The sequence below is a fragment of the Petaurus breviceps genome, unplaced genomic scaffold (genome assembly GCF_028583685.1).
Source record: "Petaurus breviceps papuanus isolate PSGF00001 unplaced genomic scaffold, PetGlider_PUasm1.0 37, whole genome shotgun sequence".
In the NCBI taxonomy this organism is placed as follows: domain Eukaryota; kingdom Metazoa; phylum Chordata; class Mammalia; order Diprotodontia; family Petauridae; genus Petaurus; species Petaurus breviceps.
The window spans coordinates 101440242-101461615 of record NW_027186296.1 but is presented as its reverse complement, the minus strand read 5'-3'; the positions used below and the strand labels follow the sequence as shown (position 1 = coordinate 101461615).

General features: G+C 40.6%; 3 protein-coding genes across 9 annotated transcripts in view; 1 reads left to right on the top strand and 2 right to left on the bottom strand.

Moving 5' to 3' along the window:
• The window catches only part of ACADSB (acyl-CoA dehydrogenase short/branched chain), a 67873-nt gene extending 52251 nt beyond the window's left edge, over nucleotides 1-15622 (bottom strand). For 2 of the 3 annotated variants that reach the window (XM_069099155.1, XM_069099156.1), the window contains exons 1-3: nucleotides 14583-14904; nucleotides 4421-4580; nucleotides 2081-2181 (exon numbers count right to left, since the gene is read on the bottom strand). In XM_069099155.1, the coding sequence (XP_068955256.1) occupies nucleotides 2081-2181; nucleotides 4421-4580; nucleotides 14583-14630 (309 nt within the window). In that variant the 5' untranslated portion in view covers nucleotides 14631-14904. Of the gene's footprint in view, nucleotides 1-2080; nucleotides 2182-4420; nucleotides 4581-14582; nucleotides 14905-15252 lie in introns of those variants that run through there. The other variant, XM_069099157.1, reaches the window with a different exon arrangement.
• BUB3 (BUB3 mitotic checkpoint protein) overlaps nucleotides 1-21374 on the bottom strand; it is a 555213-nt gene that overhangs the window by 240853 nt on the left and 292986 nt on the right. The window lies entirely within an intron of this gene.
• Nucleotides 14952-21374, top strand: part of IKZF5 (IKAROS family zinc finger 5) — a 44235-nt gene continuing 37812 nt past the window's right edge. For 2 of the 3 annotated variants that reach the window (XM_069099158.1, XM_069099159.1), the window contains exon 1: nucleotides 14952-15109. The gene's annotated coding sequence lies outside the window, so the exon portion shown is untranslated. Of the gene's footprint in view, nucleotides 15138-21374 lie in introns of all 3 variants that reach the window. The other variant, XM_069099160.1, reaches the window with a different exon arrangement.

Sequence of the window (21374 nt, the reverse complement as noted above, 5' to 3'; positions counted from 1 at the left end):
TTTCTCTATTCTGTATTTGTGTTCTGGCATTTGAGTCTAGAATAAAATAAAAATAAAGAAATGAGGTATTAGGGATAAAAAGAGGCATTCTTCTTCTCAAAGGACTTATAATCTAATTTTGTATGTTGGACATAAAAAGAAAATTAATGCAAAATCTCATGTTAAGTGTCAAAAGATGCCAGAAAAATTCACAGCAGATCCCTGAGGGCTGAAAAATCTGTAGAAAACTTCAAAGAGATGACTTGTGATAGTATTGAGAAAAGTGATTAATCCAGCATTAACCCAGATACTTGAAACTGAAGTAAACAGAATGATTTAAATGAAAGATATGAGTTTTTTGTGCTGTTAGGTTTTTGTTTCAAAGTTGTTAAATCCAATATTCTTAGCACAAATCAAAGTAGGAACAAACTAAATATTTTCTAAATGATCATTTATGGATTAGGTCTGAAAGGAACACTACATTAAAACAAAATCTACTAATAATCTTACCTGGTATGTAAATTAATATATAGGATTTTATATGTGGTCCTGGAATTATTTAACAAAGAAGAAAGAAAGGATAAAACACAACTCCCTTTGTGAATGAAAGTATATTTCATGCTCTTTAATTTATGATCAGTTATGTGGGAAATGGCTACCAATACTACATTATAATCATATATACTATAGAGAAAAAATGAGATGGCAAGTCAGTATGAAGTAACATTCCATTTAAATATTGATTTTTATGGCAAACAATTGTTCTACATAATGAATTCTTCAATTTAATAGGGTTTGTGATGCTCTACAATTTTCCTATTGAATATTTGAGGAGTAAGGCAGATATGAAAAGTCTGACCCCCATTTTCCCAAGATAACAGATGTTACTTAAGTTGAAATTATGAACTTTTTCTGTTACTTACAAAACCACTGCTGGTTCTTTTGACATTAGTTCTGCAAAACTTGCCAAAACAACTAGGGTGATGGCTCAGCTCTAGATGTGAACCTCTCTGTTCTACACTGAGAAATTTCTATACAGTTATTGGCTTTGACTATTCTCCATATGTGCTAGCAAAGAACGGATTCACAGGAGACTACTCAATGACTCATACAAGAGACACAAGAACACAGAGAGTTTTAGCTTTTTGTAAATGAACCATGAATGTGGGGAAGGGAGGGAGGAAAAGTGCCTGTGGACAGAGGGGATGGAACACCATTCAAAGACACATGGAAGCCAGGGTCAGAGAAGGAAGAACAGTAGGAGGAATAAGCAGGGCCAGGTCAACCACATCAGGGCCTGGCCACAACATAGAGGAAGAACACAAGAAGGTGGCAAATACATGGGGCCTAAAACGGACAAAGCAAGGAGAGGATGGGCAACACACAGGGAGACAGGCAATACCCAAGCAATGACAGATGGAAGACAGGTGTATGGAGGCCCAACAAGTGGATGGGTGGGTGGAGTGGAGCAAGGTCTTTTCTCTTAGTGCCAGAGGTCTTAAGTCAAGCCCCCGGTAGTCTTTTGTACATGGTCTACTTTCACTGGGAAGGGTTTTTATTTTAAGAATTTTCTTGTGGGAAGGCTGTGGAGTACTAACCTGAGAGGGAAGAAAGGAGAGAGCTAGCACAAGATTGTAAAGTTAACAAAGATGTTTTTTCGAATGCAGACTTATTTCAGAATTTTTTATGTAGAGTTGAATTTGCATAATGTAAATTTACATAAAGTGAGAACTGCCTGTACATTATTTTATTAAGGTGAGAAGAGAATCACCAATGTCTAAAAATCTCCTCAGAAAATATCTAAAGAAATTACATTCCTTCTCTTTCAATTAAATATTTACAGTGCAGAAACATTTCTACTCACAAGATCAGTCTAATTTTTAAAGTTTTTGTTGAGTAGGAGAATATAAGGCAGGATCTTGGACTTAAATAGAATGAAAATAATTTTAGCTAATGAACGTAATGTTAAGTACATGATTGCTAAATTTCCTGATTTTAAAAATATGCACATATTTTCAGAGTGGCATGAGTTTAGCTTTGAAACAGAACAAAAATATGAAAAATATTCATATGTGTTATATGTGTGTGTATATACACATACCCCTTGTTGAAATAATCCTTCTATTATGGATTTGTCCATTTTCGAATTTTCATCCATTGCTGACACGAAAGGTGCAATTTGTTTCTCTGCAAATTTTTTAACTGTAAGGAGGGGAAAAAAAAAAGAAAATCTACTCATTTCTTGAGACTATCTTATTAATAGAAAAAAAGATTATAATGCATTATCTAGATGAATCAAATACTAGTGTGGTTCCCGCTACCCCTCCCCCCAAATGTTTGAAACTATTTTATGCTGTTGGCCACTTCCTCCTGCACATTTTATCCTTTCTGTTGTTTTCATGACACTACTCTGTTGTGGTTAGCTTCTAACCTGTTATTAACCCTTTTTGGTTTCTATATTCTGGTGTATCCCAGGACTCTGTCCTGAACCCCTTCCACATCCTTCTTCAGCAGTCAATCTTATCAGTTCCCACGGGGGTTCAGCTTTCCCCTCGGCAGAGAATTCCCAAATCTACATATCTAGTTGTCTTCTTTCCTAAGCTACAGTCTTGCATCACCAACTATCTACTTTACATCTCCACCTGGCTATCTCATAGGCATCTCAAACTCAGCATACCCAAAGAGAACTCATTATTTTTCCCCAAACTAATCCTTCCTCCAAATTTCTTGCTTTCTGTTGAGAACAGCACCATTCTTCCAGTCTGTAACCTAGGAATCACCTTCAGATCTTAACTTTCACTTACCCTTCATATCTTAGTAGCCAAGTCTTGATGATTCAACCACTTCAATAGCTCTCAAATCTGTCCTCTCCTATTTTTTCACACCACACCCCTCTAGTCTAGACACTCATCTCCTCTCGCCTGGACCACTGAACTAGCCCTCTAATTGGTCTCCCTATGTCCAATCTCTTGCTTCTCTAATCCATCCTTCATATAGCTGATAAACTGATATTTTGCAAACAGAGATCTGACTATATTGCCTTTCTGAGCCAGAAGATTCAACAGTTCCCCACTACCTTTTGGATAAAATAGACTTCTGTTTGGCATTTACAAACCATTCACAATCTGATTCAAACCCAGAGAGTAGAGAAGACACACTCTACTCTCCAGTCAAAATGACCTACCTACTGTTCCCTGCATCCTGCATTCCATCTACAGATACTGTGTCTTTCTGAAGGCTGTCTCCCATTCTTGCAAAGTTCTCCTTCACCCTTGCCTTGTGTAGCACCTGGCCTCCTTCAAGGATCAGCTCAAGTGCTGCCCCCTTTCCCAGCCACTTCCAGGTTCCCTCAGTTCTGCCCCTTCCCACCCTATATCCTATAATATATCCTATATCCTATGTAATATATTCTATATTAACTTATCTGTGAATATGTTCCATCTTCCCAGAACTCAAGAGCAGGGCCTGTCACTTTTGGATCTGCATCCCAGAGTCTAGTCCAGTACCAGGCAGATACTTAATAAATGCCTGGTGAGGGGTGGCCAGGTGGCTCAGCGAGTAAGAGCACCGGCTCCAGTGTCGGGATGACCTGGATCAAATCCGGGCTCAGATACTCAGCACCACACCCAGAAATAATAACTAGCCGCGTAACCTTGAGCAAGTTACTTAACCCCAATTGCTTTAAAAAAAAATAAATAAATGCCTGGTGATTGCTTGATACAGTCTCCTTTTGACTTACAGAAAATTGTGATACAAATGGGAGAAAATTCCAACTACTATAACTTGAAACTTCACAGTATGATGAAAGATAAGGACATCTGCATATCTTGAGCAAATAAGTACCCTCAAAATTTACATCCTTCAGGGAGGCCAGGTAGCACAGCAAGTAAGAGCACTGGCTCCAATGTTGAGAAGACCTGGAGATCGAATCCTGAGCTCAGACACTTAGCACCCACCCAGAAACACCTGGCCGTGTAACCTTGAGCAAGTTACTTAACCCCGATTGCTTAAAAAAAAAAAATTTACATCCTTCAAGAAACATATTACCACATTAAAGTAAAACAAGGAAGAGAAAATCTACCTCTTGGTAAACTTGCCCAATAGAGATTTTGACATTGAATGTTCTATGGACTATTAAATACACTTCAATTTCTTAAATATAAACTCATTGGAAGCCTAGCCTAAAACTACATAAACCCCTGGTTTTAGAATGCATAGCCCAATAAACCTTTGCTAACTTGATAATAGCATGTTATTGACTGAAGGCCTAGGACCACAAAATTCTTTTCAGTTCTGAACAATAAAAAATTTTCTAAATTTTTGTTTGAAAGACTTTAAAAATCTGCCTACAACACCTAAGTTAATAATAATATTACTAGTAATACTCTACAAAGTTTAATTATAAAATTAACTTATGAAAAGTTTAAAAACAAATACTTACCCATATTTTTAATCATCATTTCCTCTTCGGTAAATGTTTGAAGTGGAGCAAATGTTACCCCATTATTTGATTTGTTATATAAAGCTTCTGATCGGGAAGATTTTAAGAAACAGGGAGGAGTTTTCCAAGAGGAAAGACAAGTCAAGGAGTTTCTTCTTAGCTGTTGACACCCCCACAAAACAAAACAAAAAAACTTAAGTTAAAAAAAAAGTTTATTAAAGGAATTTGATACACATTTCCTTAAGACTATGTTTTCTGTCCCTTGACTAACCTATTTCTCAACACAGTAATGAGGGGGAAAAATACGGTATTTTTGCTACAACAGAAACATAAACTAGAGCGCTATTTTCCATTTTTACTCAAATTGGTATGTTATTTAATGGCCGAAAAATATTAAACATTTTCCATTTATCATTTTTTGCTTTCTACTATGTACTATAAATATGATGGTGGAATACCTAATTACTGGTAAATAAATGTTCCTAAAACAAGTGAATTTTTCAGGGAATAAGTTTCAAAACTTTACTGTCAATTGGCATGCAAAATGTCTATTAATAAAAAATTTCCCTGTAATTTTACACAGCTTAACTTTCTGCTGATTTATCCTTTTGATACAGTAGAAAGAACACTAAATTTGGTGTAAAATATTCAAATTTCAATTCTGAACTTAAAAACCATTGTGACCTTAGGTAAGCCATTTCACTTTCTAAGCCTCAGGAATATAGTTGATGCCCTCAGGAGCTACTGCAATGTGTGGTGGAAAACAATCATGGGTTGCTATATTTAACTAAAAATATGCTGGATGACATACTGGGACACAGTAGGTGGCACAGTCGAGTGCTGGGCCCAGAGTCAGGAAGACCTGAGTTCAAATGTGGCCTCAGACACTAGACCCTGGGCAAATGACTTAATCCTTATTTCCTCATTTCCTCATCTCTAAAATGGAAACAAAACGGAGAAGGAAATGGTAAACTAGTCTAGCATATTTGCCAAGGAAACCCCATGGACAAAACTGGTGGAGTCACATAGTCAGACACGACTGAACTAAACAACAAAATGCTGGATGACATGGATTTTTTCCTCCCAGATAATTTTGTCTCAATTAGCGAACATCTGCCACAAATATAAAAAAAAAATATAAGACACGTTGTCCTCTGTCTTGGACTACGTTGCCTAGTTGTGAAGACAAGATACATGCAATGAACACAATTAAGTAACCATACAAAGCAATACACAATCAAGTACAAACTGAAAATGTGATTTTACTGATCATACTATGTGGAAGAAATGTCTAATCTCTTGGTGAGATGACAGCAGTGGTTTGATAGCCCCAGTTAATTATTATTCCACCTGGTCATCCTATAGCCATGTAACATATGGTACTACTACGGTCTCTGTTGTGTATATTCCTGCCTAACTGTTGATGAATGAATATTAGAGATGGAACAGATAAGGTTACAACACTGAGGGTTTCTAAAAGATGGAAGATCCACCAGAGGTCCAGAAATTGGTGTCCAAAGCAGAGGCTGCTGGTAGTTGTAGCATCTGAGTATGGTGAGAAGCTAGCCTTGAGGAGTGACCTGCTTGAGCTAGCCTTGCAGTGATCTGATCCACCAGCCACACCATGCCCTGTAACCAAAGGGATAACTTGTCCTTTGGCTATGCACCACCCAGAAGCCAATTTGGTGAAAGGAAATCTTTGGTAGTCACTGCTTTGTTGACTTCCTCCAAGGACAAAGAGGTGGAGGAGAGAAGACTGCTGGTTTCAGAAATTTTTGTACTTCAGTTATTTGTTTTCTCAGTATATATTCCTTTTTAAAAGCTAATTGATGTTAAGTGATACTGGGGAAATGGTAAGTGATTGATATTGGGGGCTAAATGGGGGCTTGTGAGCAACAGTTAAAAGAAATCCCCTTCCCAAGGCTATCACAATTATCACTAAAACCCTGAGGAGAGTAGTACCTAGCTGAATTCTGGAGACCCAACCTGTTAATTTAATTGTAGGTTGCGAGAGTGAACTGAGACCCTATGCAGTACATCTACACATACATATAGTCTTCCCAATTGTTGCTGTTCGTCTTTCATTTTCAAAGACCAATGACATCATGGGGTGATATCTTGACTTTTGAGTGAACTGGACTTAAGTAAGACAGAGTTGCACAAAGTCATCAGCTTCACTCTCTCTTCCAGTCATTGAAGTCCAGTGGAAAGACAAAAATGACTGGTAATGGCCTGGGATGGCATCTTCAATGTTTGACCAAGATCTAAGTACTTCATAGAACCTTATCATCCACCTTCATGGTCACTGGAACAATTTGCCCATACTGCCAGGGGAAGTTTTCGCATGCTTGGGGTAGATGTCCCCCTAACTTACCGATGGGTCTTAGGCCTGTTGATTACCTTCAACCTGGTTTAGCCCGTTTTGCAGAAATATAAATGCTTAGATAATAGTTTAGATGATTTAGTTGATAGTTCATTATTTTACTGGGACATGGCTGCTGCGCATGCTATAGTTTTCTACAGTTACAGGTGAGGGTTTGTAGTGAGCTCCTTGAGGGTAGGGGCAGCGTTTATGTTTTTTTCAGTATTCCCAGCACTTATACCTGGAATACAGTAAGTGCTTAATAAATGCTTGATGACTAGTGGATAATAAAGGAATTAAATTGAAATCACTATGTTCAAAAGTTAAGAACCATCAGTATTTGCTATATCACAGTCTTTCTAAAGATGTGGGTTAGAGTTGATGTGTTTTAGATCTGGTCTGAGAAAACAACTCTGTCCAGTCAGATACTTGTTTCTATCTCTCTAGACATTTGCAAAATTCTTAGCGCTGCAAAACACATTCTTTATGATAAGGTTGGACAATTATAGGCTGAAAGGCAAGAGAAGAAACATTAAGTAAAGCCTTTGCATATGTGAGAAAAGAAGAATTGTAAGGAGGCCTTAGGTATGAGGAAGGAAGAACAGAGGAGTCCTAGAGGAAAAAGTACATAAGGCTGAAAGCTAAAAAGAGAATGTGGTAAGTGGCAGCAGGGCAGAGAAGGAAGAGAAAAAAGGGGAGGAAGAACAGAGGCTATTTAAGAAAAGACTGATCACAACAGACAAGTCGCTAGACCCCTGAATCTGGTGACAGGCTTCTCTCTCATCAGAGCTCTGTAGCATGACTCTATCTGGTCACACAACACTATGGAACTAATACACCGTACTTAGGAGTCAGGCAACAGAAAGGATGAAACTTCTTAAAGATTTACAGATATAGAAGGACATGATCTCTTCTCCCCCAATTTTATAGATGAAGGAACTGAGGCCATGGGGAGGTTTAATGACTTGCCTGGGGTCACACAGATTGTAAAAAGCAAAGCAAGGATTTAAATTCATCATTCACTCTAAATTCAAGGCTTCCCACTCTACCACATTCACTGGTTGATCACATTAGTAAATGGGGGAAGCAAGACTATTTACTAGATTCTTTGCTGGTTGTATTGCTCCTCTGGTTTCCATTTACTTTAAAAAAATACCATCACTATTAGTTTCCTCTTCTGTTGTGATTTTTTTTTAAGAGGTGACATTTTCCAATGACACAAGCATGACTTCCTTTTACAAATATTTATTTTTAAAAGATTATTATTTTCATTATGTAGGAAGTTAGCATTCACATTAGTAAGATAATGTATGCAGAAGTCCTTTAAAACTAAAATAGTTCACAAGTGTAAAAGTTATTTTATCAAAATAGAATAAACATTCATAGTAAAATATATTATATATGTGCCAAGTAAATGGAATTAATTTTTTTTTTAAAGCAATCGGGGTTAAGTAACTTGCTCAAGGTTACACGGTCAGTTATTTCTGGGTGTGGTGCTAAGTGTTGGTGCCCGGATTCCATCCCCAGGTCATCCCAACACTGCAGCCGGTGATCTTACTCACTGAGCCACCTGGCTGCCCCTTGGAATTAATTTTTAATGAAAGTATTGAGGAAAATTCTTGACATCGACATTGAGAGAACTTTTTGTTCTTTATTCCAGTATTATTTTCTAAGAGACCTTAACATTTTATGGTCTATCACTTAGTTTTCTTTACTTTCAATAGTCAGATATTTAGTTAATAATTCACTAATTTTTTGTGCGCTTTAATAACAGGTCCAGCATTTGTAGTTTCAGCATCTACATCACCAAAATGATTTTCCCTAGTTCTAACACATAGTATTAAATCATCTCTTTTTGCAGAGGTAAGGGGGGTGGGGTGGAGGGGAGCGACACAGAGCAGCATTGGAATTGTTCATATGTTGCCAAAACTTTTTTTTTTTGTTAGCAATGAACTTGCTAGTTTCTGATGAACTTGGAAAAAAATAACCTGAACATTCTCATGCATTCTTGATTTGAGCAATGAGAACTAGTAATTAACTTTCTTACTGTTGTGTTCCAGAAAAAGCATTAGAGTTGGTTATTCATTCAATGCTTGATTCCTGAGAGGACAGATGCAAAAAGGGCTGTTGATAAGAGTTTAATAGTAATGGAATTTAAAGATCCCCCAGTACTGGCTTGGTTTTCTGACTGCTTGTGTTAAAACCCAGAGCTTGTGAATCCCACTTGTGGGATGGACTTGTTGACATGAAAAGAAAGGGCTGAACTGGGAGGAGCTGGTGACGTGAATTTAGAGGCACAAGCAGAGAGAGAGAGGCAGAAGAATTTTTTGTGGAAGCAGAGACGGAGAGATTTGCTGAGGGCCAGTTCAAGCTGCTCAGGACTTTTGAGAGTTGCCAAGGACTGAGGAGACATGGCTGTTATGCTGTTACTTTGCCTGTTTTGATGTTGTTTTGCCAGATTCGTCCACTGGTGAAGGACAGTCCTGTTGTTGCAGAGGTCCTGGAACCTTGCTGCTGGTTCAGAGGTCCACAGACTGTTGTGTACACAGAGAATGAATTGTCTCTGCTGGTGAAGGCCAGTGGAACCTTGCTATTGGTTCAGAAGCCCTGAAGAAGGATTTTCTTGTTGTATATTTACAGAAATCCTGGAAGAGGGTTTTGCTAATGTTTTCAGGGGTCCTAGGACTGTTCTGCAGACAGAGAATGAATTAATGAGGACACTGGCACTGTATCTTGTGGCCTTGCTAAGCTTTGCCTCCCCAGGAACAAAGATTGCTGAGAACTTGCCTTGGGTCAAAGATGAAGAAAAGACCTCTCTTTGGGTATATATGCTGTGCTTAAGGTTGTTGAAACTCTGGGGTAGATGGCCTATTCTGTAGCAATCCAAGGGTGTGAAACTTTTGACTTTTTTGTGGTCTGACTGACCAAATGAACAAACTTTGCTTATGATTGGAAACTAATCTCCATTTGAGAAGAGGGGCTTTGTGATTGACTAAATGAATGTACTGCCTAGGGGTGGAATAGTACTCAGAAGAGGGACTTTGTGATTAACTAAATGAATGTAATGTTCAGGGGTGGAGTAGTACTTGGAAATTATTGAATTACACTTGGTGAATGTTGTATTTTGATTTTCCCTGTTCTTAATTTGTCACTGAATAAAATGGAGAGCAGCTATGCTGGTATTTTGAAGCTTGGGAAGTTGCCTTTGCTTGGCATTACATAGAGCTGAATTTCTCCACCAATGACAAATAATACTTTCTCTACATAAATAATAACAGCTCAGATGTTTATAGTGTTTCAAGTCTTATAACATTTTCTGCACAAAAACCCTATGAGGTAGGCAGTGTAAGTATAATTATAACCGTTTTACAGAATTTGAGGTTCTAGGTCATTAAGTGATTTGCCCATGGTCCTATGAGACACAATTTGGACTGAGATCTCTAATGTTCTAACTACTGTCACAACTTATTTACCTCATATTTAGAAAACTGGAACACTTGAAGAGCTAGCACCAGGGCCAATCTTGAAGTATAGGAGTTCTATTATCTCCAAGAAGGGTTCACTTAAGTACAAAATACTATAATTTACTACTCCATGATGTTAGCTATGAAAAACAAGGCCTGTGGCTCACATAACTGGAAAACAGGGGCACAGATAATAGGGGGAGAAAAAGAAACAGAGAAGAAATGGCAAAAAGGCTGGCAAGAAGGAATACAGAAGCAGCATCAAAAGGTGGTGAGGGGGTTGCTGAGTCACTTTTCTTTTTTTTTCTTTTTAAAATTTTTAAAGCAATCGGGGTTAAGTAACTTGCTCAAGGTTACACGGCCAGTTATTTCTGGGTGTGGTGCTGAGTATCTGAGCCGGGATTTGATCCAGGTCATCCTGACACTGGAGCAGGTGCTCTTACTCGCTGTGCTACCTGGCCACCCCCTGAGTCAATTTTCAATAAAATGTTTTTCAATAATTTGTATAAAAATATGTTGGTAAGGAGTAGCTAAGTGCAACAGTGCAGGGAATCATGGATCTGAGGTCAGGAAGACCTCAGTTCAAATCTGGTCTTAGACACTAGCTGGTGATTGTTGCTGAGTCCTTTCAGTCATGTCTGACTATTGGCAAAAATACAGGAGTGGTTTACAATTTCCTTCTCCAGTTCATTTTACAGATGAAAAAACTATGTAATTGTACTAGCTGGACTATAATGTAAGACTCTAAACATTCTCATATTGAAAGACAAAGGAGGGGCAGCCAGGTAGCACAGCGAGTAAGAGCTCGGGTCCCAGAGTTGGGATAACCTGGGATCGAATCCAGGCTCAGACACTTAGCACCCACCTAGAAACACCTGGCTGTGTAACCTTGAGCAAGTTACTTAACCCCAATTCCTTTTTGTAAAAAAAAAAAAAAGACAAAGAGTTGCCTAAGAGAATGATACTAATCTTAAAACACAGAAAATAAATGCCTGTGCAATGTTTGAAAATAGTGATTAGTGGAAAACTGTCAAAGAATGGTATTATGCTGGCTCAGCCATATTATAATACTTTCAGAGAGGCCACTTGTTCAAATCTTTTGCTTAGCCTTAAGTCAAACAAAATAATAAACACTGCCACCATATCTATGGTGGAATAAACCCACTGAATTTTGTAACCAATTCTCAATTAGACATCGAAGTTAAGGAAAGTTTACATCTTGGCAGTGACCCTACTATGTCCCAACATACACTGAAAAGGCAAAAGACTTTCACAAGCAGATTACCTAACAGGTTGGGCTAAAGTGCACCAGAAGCCTGGGGAGGGAGGCTTGTTTTTCAGTAGATACTTTTTGATTGGCCAGTGGGTCAATAAGGTTGGTACATTCTCTGAGCCAGGAGAAGGCTATATAGGCCCTGATGTGTAGCTTTGTTTTGGGACTCACTTTGAGAAGTATTCTGTGATTTGATCTGAATTCTGGGAAGCCGTTGTTGAGAGTCCCCCGGCTTTGAAAAACCCAGAATTTGGAAACCCAGATGTTAACTGGGTATGGATGTAATGGTTGGACAGTTTGGAAATCTGTCTACTTGATGTTTCTGTCTTGATAATTATGCCTGTATACTTTCAGGTTCAGGGTGCTGACCTTTTCACCTGAACAAGGTAAAAGATATATGTCTGACTGATTAAAGTAAGCTTGTTAACCTATTTTGAGTTGCTTTCCTTTAACAAAGCAGATCCAAGAACCTGTGGTAGCTGCAAACCCTGAGGACGCTTGGGGTGCTTGCTGCTACACAGGTAACAGTAATTACCTAAACCAGATACTTTCTGAAGAATGGACTTGCTCCCTACCTTAAAATCCTAGATGGCACTAAAAGACATGACAACACAGAACAATCCTTTGAATTCCTTAGCTGAGGAAATCAGTTTATTTTGGAAAGTCTTGTCAAATTCTACCCTACCAGGTGCAAATGAAGCCAAGAGCTTCTAGTTTTCAGCAGATAAAAAGACAGATTGTCAGTTTGTAAATGTCAGTTTGTAACTCTATAGGGAGAGGGGGGAGGGGTCCAGAAGTGTCATTTTATCTGAGTAGGGAACTCTAGGTGAGGAAACTGAACAATACTGACAGGCAATTAATTGTTCTGTTACTAAATAGTAGCAGGGTTATTAGACAAAGTAAACTGCCTAAGGTAAAACAACTGGTATCTAAGGAATTTAACATTAGGTGTCCTTGACTGAGGTATGGCAGGATGACTGAATGTGGAGTTATGGAATCTGAGTTCCAATCCCATGCTATCACTTACTAGTAGTGTGATTTTGGGCAAATCACTTCTGACTGTTTTGGCAGACAGGCAACTGTTAAAAGAGCTAGGTAGTGAAGTGAATAGAATGCCAGGACTAGAGTCAGGAAGATTCATCTTCATGAGTTCAAATCTGGCCTCAGACACTTACTGTGTGATCCTGGTCAAGTCATTTAACCCTGTTTGCCTCAGTTTCTTCATCTGTAAAATAAGCTGAAGGAAATGGTAAGCCACTTGAGTATCGTTGCCAAGAAAACCCCAAAGGGGGTCATTAAGAGTCAGACACAACTGAATTGTAAAGAGATATTTGGGAGAGATCTTAGAAGTAATACCACAAGGCAACTTGGATGAGGTATGGTAGAAAGTATCTAAAAATAACCTTGAAAGTTAGGGGCCTGGGGGTGTGGTGATGCCATTAGCAATATGCAAACTAGGGAGAGTAGCAGATTTAAGGAGGTTAAGGGAGGATGTGTTTTGGACTAGTTGAGTTTAAGGTGCTAGAGTGATTCACATTCAGGTACTGCTTTTTAAAGTTTACACAATGCTTTCCTTATAACATGCCGTATAACATTCTCTTAAACATATAAATATACTGTAAAAAAGGAAATATGCTGCACCATGAAGCTGCAAATAATGAAACTAAGACTCAGAGATCATGCTTTCAAGTGGAAAGGAGTTTTAGAATTCAAGTCCAAACTCTTTAATTTTACAGATGAAGAAATGGAGGAAAGAGAGGACACAAGTTTAAAAAGGCTAGAAAATGGCAGACTCGGGATTCAAACACAGGCCTCTTACTCCAGGACAATTCTCTTTTCCAGGACGACAATTTGCCAGCATGAGAGGGAAAATGTTGTTGGAAAGATGTTGGAAATCAAATACTCTGGCACCTGAGAGAAGACGGCTGAACCTCAAGACATCATTTGTGTCTAGACAGAACTAAAGAAGTCATCTGAGAAAAACAGGTGGCAAATTGTCAGTAATTATAGAGATTCCTTTTTTTCTAGGGCCTGGAGGCATCAATTTCCTCATTTTAATACCTGTAAAACTAAAAACAAGACAGAGATTTCCTAACTTGTGAAAGAAAGGAGAAACCTCTTTCTCTCCCCCTGGTAATAACAGAAGGCTATGAGAGGGAGAAATCCTCCCAACTGCCACTGCAATGATTCCTCCTTATAATAAAGTGCTTATTGCTAAACAATCATTTTCAAATCATTGCAAACTCCAGGCTCCTTTTAAAAGTCTGGCTGTTGTGGAGGTTTGTTGACTGTACAAGTATTTCAGGGATTCACAAATACCACCCAGCCCTCCTGGCTCTGTAGGAAGGAAATGCCCCTCACACACCCTGCTAGAACTCTCAAAACTCAATGCTGGGCCTGCAAGGACTGCTGGAAGGTGCAAGGATGGATGCAAAGAAATTCGGGGCTCACTCCAACGCCTGACATATGGGTCTGCTGCGGCAGAGGCCCCGTGCTGAGGCCAGAGACAGCAGGCAGCACCAACGCTTCCCAGCTCTTAAATTGAGGGGAAAAGGAAGGAATCGAGTCCCGGTTTCAAAACGTGGCTGGACAGAGACTTTGGGATTTGTTTGGGGGGAGGTAGGGGTGGTGTCTTGGAGAGAGAAGAGAAGGAAGGGGTGATTTTGAGGGGGAGGAAAGTATTTTAGGGGGAGGTTGGTCGTGTTTTGAGAGGGAGAGGAGTTAGTATTTTAGCATTTGGGGGGAGGGATACAGTTTTTGGTGGTTTGGAGTGTCGTGGTGTTCAGACAAATTGGGGCGTAGGGAGTTTGGGGGGCTCGACCTGGGGGGTGAATATTGCGGCCAGAAGACGAAGGCTCGTTTCTTGGGCCGGGGTGGGGGCGGTGTCAGGGTAGGGGCAGCCCGGCCTGGGACTTTGGGAGACAGGTGCAGGGAGAAGGGTCCTGAGGTTTCTGGGGCCGCGGGCGGAGCACTCTGAGCCATGAGTCTGTTAGTTTCGGGGCAGTCTAGAAGAAGTAACGATGACCCACCGCCCTCTCCTCGGCCGGCTCGGGGGACACTCACCAGGCCTCCTCCGCCGGAGCGCAAGAGCTGCGCCACCGCCAGCTCCATCTCCGGCCCCTCCAGTTAGACTGGCCCGGCTTCAAGCCTGCACGGGTGGCCTCGAGCCAGGTGGAAAGCAGAGCAGGCAAAAGGTGGGGCAAGCAGGAACGCCCCGGACACACCCCCTACGGCCGCTCCCCCACCCACCCGCAGCTCCTATGGGAGGCCCGAATGGACATTTAAAGGAGAAAAGACGGTGAGGAGGCGGAGGGGGGAGGGAAAGCCAGCCGTGGATGTTTTACTCCCGGAGTTGTTCTCCCCATTGCCTCTCCAGAGGCGTCTCGGGGCGCGAGCGACCGCCGTTCACGCGAGACTTGAGAGAGAAGGAGGGGGGAGGGGAGAAGGGGGAGGGAAGCGGAGACACAACAAACATGGCGGCTGCGGCGGCGGCGACGACGACGGTGACGAACACATCGACGGCAGCGGAGGTGGAGGCGGCGACGGCGACGGAGACGACGACGGTGCTTGTTCGAGGCGGTTGTCAAGAGGTGGGCGAACAAGACTGGACCTGGAGGGGTGGGTCGCGAGTGCGTGTGGTATGCGCGTGTGATGGGGTGGGGGGTCAGGGAGGCTCGGGCCCTCCCTGGGGACGGGGGCGGGGGGGGGGAGGGCGGGGAGTCTGGCCTTTCACCTTCCTTTCCGAGGTTGGGGGCCGAGGTGAGAGGTCACGACCCGGCTCTGGGAGTTGCGCTCAGTCTTGGTGCGGCTGGGGAGTGGAGCGCATCGCGGAGAGCGCCCAGATTGGTGGACGGAGCTGGAGCATCCCCGGCGCCGGCCGCGGACGGAGGAGAGGAGGGGCGGCCGGGCCGTCCAACAGGTGGCTGATGCGAGCATCCGCTTGGCCCCTGGCTCCCCGCGCTCGGTGGGGGAAACGTCAGAACCCCGCAGGCGGGCCCTCTGGGTTTGAATGTTTATTGAAACGCTCTGTGTCGAACATCCTTTAGAAGTAGAACCTCGCGCCCCCTTCTTCTCGGAGAGCCTGGTCTGTTAATAAAGAATAAAAAAGAAAGTAGTTCAGCTGACAGCGTATATGGAACATTCCATTCCACTTCTGCAGAAAGAGCTGGAGGAACTCTTACTCACCCAGCCCCGACCCCGCCCCACCCCCTAAAGCACAGTTTTTATTTGCCTGTCAAGTCAGTAAACTTTTATTAAAGTTCTGTGTGCCAGGCACTGTGCTAAACCCTGGGGATACAGAGAAAGGTTAAAAAAGAAAAAAGCTCTCAGAGAGCTCCCAGGCCGATGGGGGACAACTCCATGCAAACAGCTATGTACAAATCAGCTGCACTCAGGATAAGCTGGATGTGGAAGGAATCCTGCTTCAAAAAAAGAAAGTTCTGTTCTGTAAATGAGTGTAATAATATCACCTATTGTTGTGAAGAGAAGATGATGAGATGTTTGTAAAGCGCTTTGTAAACTTCAAAGCACTATATAAATGCTAGCTCTTTATTTGCACAGCGAAATAGAGTTTGTGGAAGACTAAAATTTCCAGACAAATAGATTAATGATTTGTCTTTTTTATACTTGACTTTAAATAAATAAATACTGGTTTGACTACTGATAGGCTAGCAGGAACTATTGTCTGCCATTTAGTAGTTTGGTATGCCCACATGTGCCAGACAGAGCCTGAAAGGAAAGAAGAATGGGAACATGAGGAAGAAATAAGGGACCATTCTGGGGTCCAGACAACTTCTGTGTAGAAGAAATTCCTTGAAACTGTGCCTTGTACTTTTAGCTACCTGTGAGTCCCCTTTCCTTTCCCTATAACATTTTCTTTCAATTAGCTTTAATTTGTTTTACTGGAGTAGAGAAAGGTAACATCCATAATTTCCAGCTGTGAATTAAATATGCATTGGGAACATGCAGTCCAAAATGTTTTTCAGCAATGGTTTATTGTTATTTGGATTTGAACTGAGGAAGAGAAGACCAATGAAGTTGTGATATCAAATGTGTTTTGTTACCCTTTTTTTTTCTCCCGTTGCTGATGAGTAATATAGTTTCAGTTTTACTCTTCCTATTCGAGTGTTTCTGAGTATGAACTGACCCTAAGGTCCTACCCAGTTCCTCATTGTGGCTAGAGATGATCCTCAGCTTTTGAAAGATGGTATGCCAGAGGAATGAAAACTCTGGCAGACCTGGCTTCTAATACTGTGGGATTAGAGAGATGTCTTTTTTTTTTCTGCGTTCCACCTAACAAAGTTCAGAGGGGCTCCTCAATAGGTTGACCAAAGAATGAATTTTTTCTTCCACAGTAAGTCTCTGAGACCTTGTATCTACTACATTTAAAGAACTGCAGTCTAGGTTGTTGAAAGGGTACTTACATGGAGGAAATCAGAGATTCATTTCAGTTCAACAAGCATTTAGTACTAGTGACAGTATGCTGGGTGTTGAAATGACCAAGACAAAAGCAAAACAGTCCCTGACCTAAGGAGCTCTCCTTCTCTTTGTTGGGTGGGAACTACTAGTACTTAGAAATTTAAATACCGAATTGTTTACAAAATAATTTGTTGGGAGAGTGGTAGAGCCGAGGAAAGGATAGGGATGGCTAGGGATGGGGATTGGAGGTGTAAGGGAGGAGTTGGCAGCTAGGCCAGGAAGTTTCAGTGTAGGCAGCCTGTGACAGAGAATTAGATAACAGCTGTAGGACAGTAGTTTGTCATAACCTTTCACAGGATCTGTCCAGAGCACTGAAGTTTTGAGGATGGATAGATATTCCATGGATATTATGCTTTGCCTTTTTGATCGTTTATGAAGCGCCAATCCCCAAACTGACCCTTTAAAAAGTGTGATGTGGACAAATTTTATTTATAATCTAAAATTCTGGAGGCATTTTTAACTTTTGGGTGAGTAGGTGAGTCATTAATTTAATTGATAGTGGAAGAATTTATTTTTTTAAGTAGCAGTTTCCATCAGTTTTACATTCTAGTTGAGTACTTTTAAATACTCAACAAGAGGGACAAACTAAAATTCATTTTCCAAAATACTATTGATGGAAAGCATAACCATTAACTAGTTAAATAAGTGAATCAGGAATACTTGGTTTATTTTATGTAGGTAGTCCCACATGCTCAAAACAAACATATATTAAGTGCTTAACTTTGGCACAGCACTTCATAAAGTGCAGAGGGTAAAAAGAAAGACAAAAATGGTCTCTACTTTCAAGAAGCTCACATTCTAGTTGGGGAGACATGTTAACAATTAGCTGCCAACAGAGTAGATAAAAGATATCCTTAAAGAGGAAGGCTCTAGCATCTAAGGGGTCCAGGAAAGACCTTAAACAGAATGTGGTATTTGAACGGAGACTTAAAGGAGGCCATTATCTATTTCTGTTTGAAATTCTTTTCTTCCTCCATAATGATCTCAGGTGCTGCTCCCTCCGTGAAAATGTTCTTGTCCTCTCCTCTAGATAGATGGAATTCTTCCTAGCTTGCAGTGTGACACCCCCCCCCCCATATACTTACCTCAGATTCTAACTTATTTTAATATTTATTTGTATACATGTCTTATAATTCCCCTATTAGATTATAAGTTTTTTGAGTGCAAAGATTTTCATTTCTCATCACCTAACACTACATAGTGTGAGAGGCAGTGTGGTGTTATGAGACTTAGGATACTTGGAACTTAGAGTAAGGAAAACCTGGGTGGTGGGGAACCTTCAGTCATTAGGTCCTTAGGTGTGGCTTTTTGACTGAGTCCAAGGTTTGCAGAACAAATCCTTTTATTAAGGGGATTTGTTCCATAAAGTTTGGATTCAGTTCCCCACCCCTGGCTTTAGATACTGCCTTTAACATTTGCTCACTTAGCTGTGTGACCTCCCTGTGTCAGTTTCTTCATTTGTAAAAGAGACTTACAGTATCTGTCTTATAAGATTGAGCCTGGTAGTCTTGAGACCACCGTGGCAGTTTACCCTTATAGGAGGCCATGTATGGAATCTATGCATGCAAATGATTGTTATAAGATTAGGCTTGATGGTCTTGAGGCCATCATGATGGTCTCCCTTAAGAGAGGCTATGAGATTATAGAACATTTTCAGATAAAAATACTGACAATATTTATCTAAGGTTAGTACAGCTGTGTGCCCCTCAAATAATATTTTGTGAAGTATCAGCTTGTTTTTCTCTCTCATATGCAATACCTACCTTCCAAATCCCCTCTGTATTCTGACCTCAGATGTGCAAATTGATCAGCTGGGGAATACCCAAAATCAGTATAAGAACCCCTTTCTCATAAGGTCATCTTGGAGCATGCCCTTCCCTTAGAATGGACAAGTGACTCTGCTCCCCAACACAGGGCCACCCCTACATAGTTATGCTCTATGTTATTATGTATGCCAGAGTTGTATATCAGGTCTCCTTTTCTTTCTCTTCTTCCCCTTCGCTTGCAATAAAGCTTTGCGTTGAACTGATTTCCATTGTTTTACATAATATTCTCAACATCTAAACTCATTAAGGGATGGCTTTCCCAGATGTCTCCAGCTTTCCCACAGCTCTTTCCTTAAAAATAAACAAGGTACCTGGACAAGGACTTAATTTGTTGATAACTATACCTAAGCTAGGAGATTATGGCTCTGTGAAAGTCCAATTGTAGAAAGCAAGGAACTCCAGGGGAACCCTACCTTCTTCTAGGAGAGACTTCCTTATGCCAGAGGATGATCACAAAACAATCTACCTCTTATAGTTGGAGTCAGATTCAAAGCTGTGTAAAGAGTATTGTGTACTTTAAAGCATCATTCAAATAGTGATTATTATTGCCAAGTATTTGCTACTTGGTAATAAGAGGAAGAAATTCTATTTGATAAATGAAATAAAGGACTATGGCAATAGATGTGATTTTATCTATACAACAAATATTTGTTAAACATAAGCTAGAGAGTTATAGACTTGGAGTCAGGAAGACCTGATTTCAGATTTGGCCTTAGACAAGTTACTGGCGGTGTGACTGGGGAAATCACTTAACCTTTGCTTCCCTTTTTGGACCTTCTGACTAGAGGGCAGGGTCACAACCTACAGTACCTTTGTTAAAGGAGGAGGCTCAATACAATCTTCTTACCATTTCCCACATTATTGCTTTTAGACTTTTTTGGACTTCTCCACTATGCCTACCCTCCCTAGGAAATTCATCATTGAAATTCAGTCTGCCTCAGTACAGTTTCTTTAGTCCCCTTTGCCTATCTGAATTGATCCTCTGACTGGAGGGTAGGGTCCTGAGCTCCAAGGCCTTCATTTAAGGAAGCATGGTCTTCTGCCCACTTCTTCCCTTCCCTCCCCCCCCCCCCCCACCCTGAGCTACTCTGCTTTTGGATTTCTGCAACATTCCCCTATATTGGGTTTCCCCCTGCATGTTTTCTTTCCCATTAGACTGTAAACTCTTTGAGGTCAGGGCCTGCCTTTATTTGTTTCACCAGCAGTTAGCACAGTGCCTGGCATATAGTAAGGACTTAAATGTTTATTGACTACCCTTAGTTTGCCTCAGTTTTCTCTTCTGTAAAATAGGGATAATAAGAGCAACTACCTCTCAAGAGTTGTGAGAATCAAATAAGGTATTTGTTAGTTGCTTAGGTGGTACAGTGGTTGGAGTTCAGGGCTTACAGTTTGGAAGACTCCTTCCTGAGTTCAAATCCAGCCTCAGATACTTAACAGCTGTGTGACCCATGGCAAATCACTTAACGCTGTTTGCCTCAGTTCCTCATCTGTAAAATGAGTTGAAAGAAATGGCAAACCACTTCAGTATCTTTGCCAAGAAAACCCCAAATGGTGATACAACTGAAACAACTCAACAACAAATCACAAACCTCAAAGCACTTTATGAATGCTAACTGTTATTGCTATTACTATTATAATCATGTAAGGAGCTACCATATTTATAGAGAAATATGACATGATCCCTGTCTTTTTAGAAGTGTACTGAACAAATATACCTGTTGCTTTTTTCCTCTTTTATCTGTCACTTTGTTTTTCTTATCAGTATATGGTAGTGGTAATATTTCTATTGTTAATAGGATTTTACTGAGCCAGTCTCTAGCCTGGGAGTGAGAAAACAGCAGGCCAGAGACTAAGTGCCAGTAATAAAGTGGTGGTTTAAAAAATTAGTTTCATTATTACAGAACTGATTTGCAAATCAGGAATTCTCCTGATCAGAATTTTACCTTGCTGTAGTGAAGTCAGAGATTATATACATAAATCATAAGTGGAAAGGGGGGAGGAAGGTGGATTAGAAACAATCATTTCTCTGAGTCTGAGTGGTTTCCCATGACAAGCCCGCAAGTCCCACAATCACTAAGGTACAGATGGTCTGGAGTCCTGTGGGCAAGTATTATTTCAGGTCCTTGGGAGTCATTACTTGATGGGTCACAGAACCAAAGTTCTGTGACAGGAACAGGTTCTACAATATTTGATTTGCTTCACTTAAATTACACAGGCATGAGAATACAATGATTGTGACAGTGTTGTCAAGGGTTTGATTGATCACTAAAAGCTGCATTGTAAGTTTCTGACTTGTAAGCGAGTGTAATGTAATACCAAGCAAAGGCAACTTCCCAGGTTCGAAATACCAGCATAGGTGCTCTCTATTTTATTCAGTAACAAACCCAGAACAGAGAAGATCAAAACATGACATCATTCAAAATACAGTATTTACTAAGTATGATTAAATAATCTCCAAGTACTACCCCACCCCAGGACCTTCCAATCATTCAATCAATTACAAAGTCTCTGTTCTAAATACTTCTCCACCCCTAGGCTATACCTTAATTAA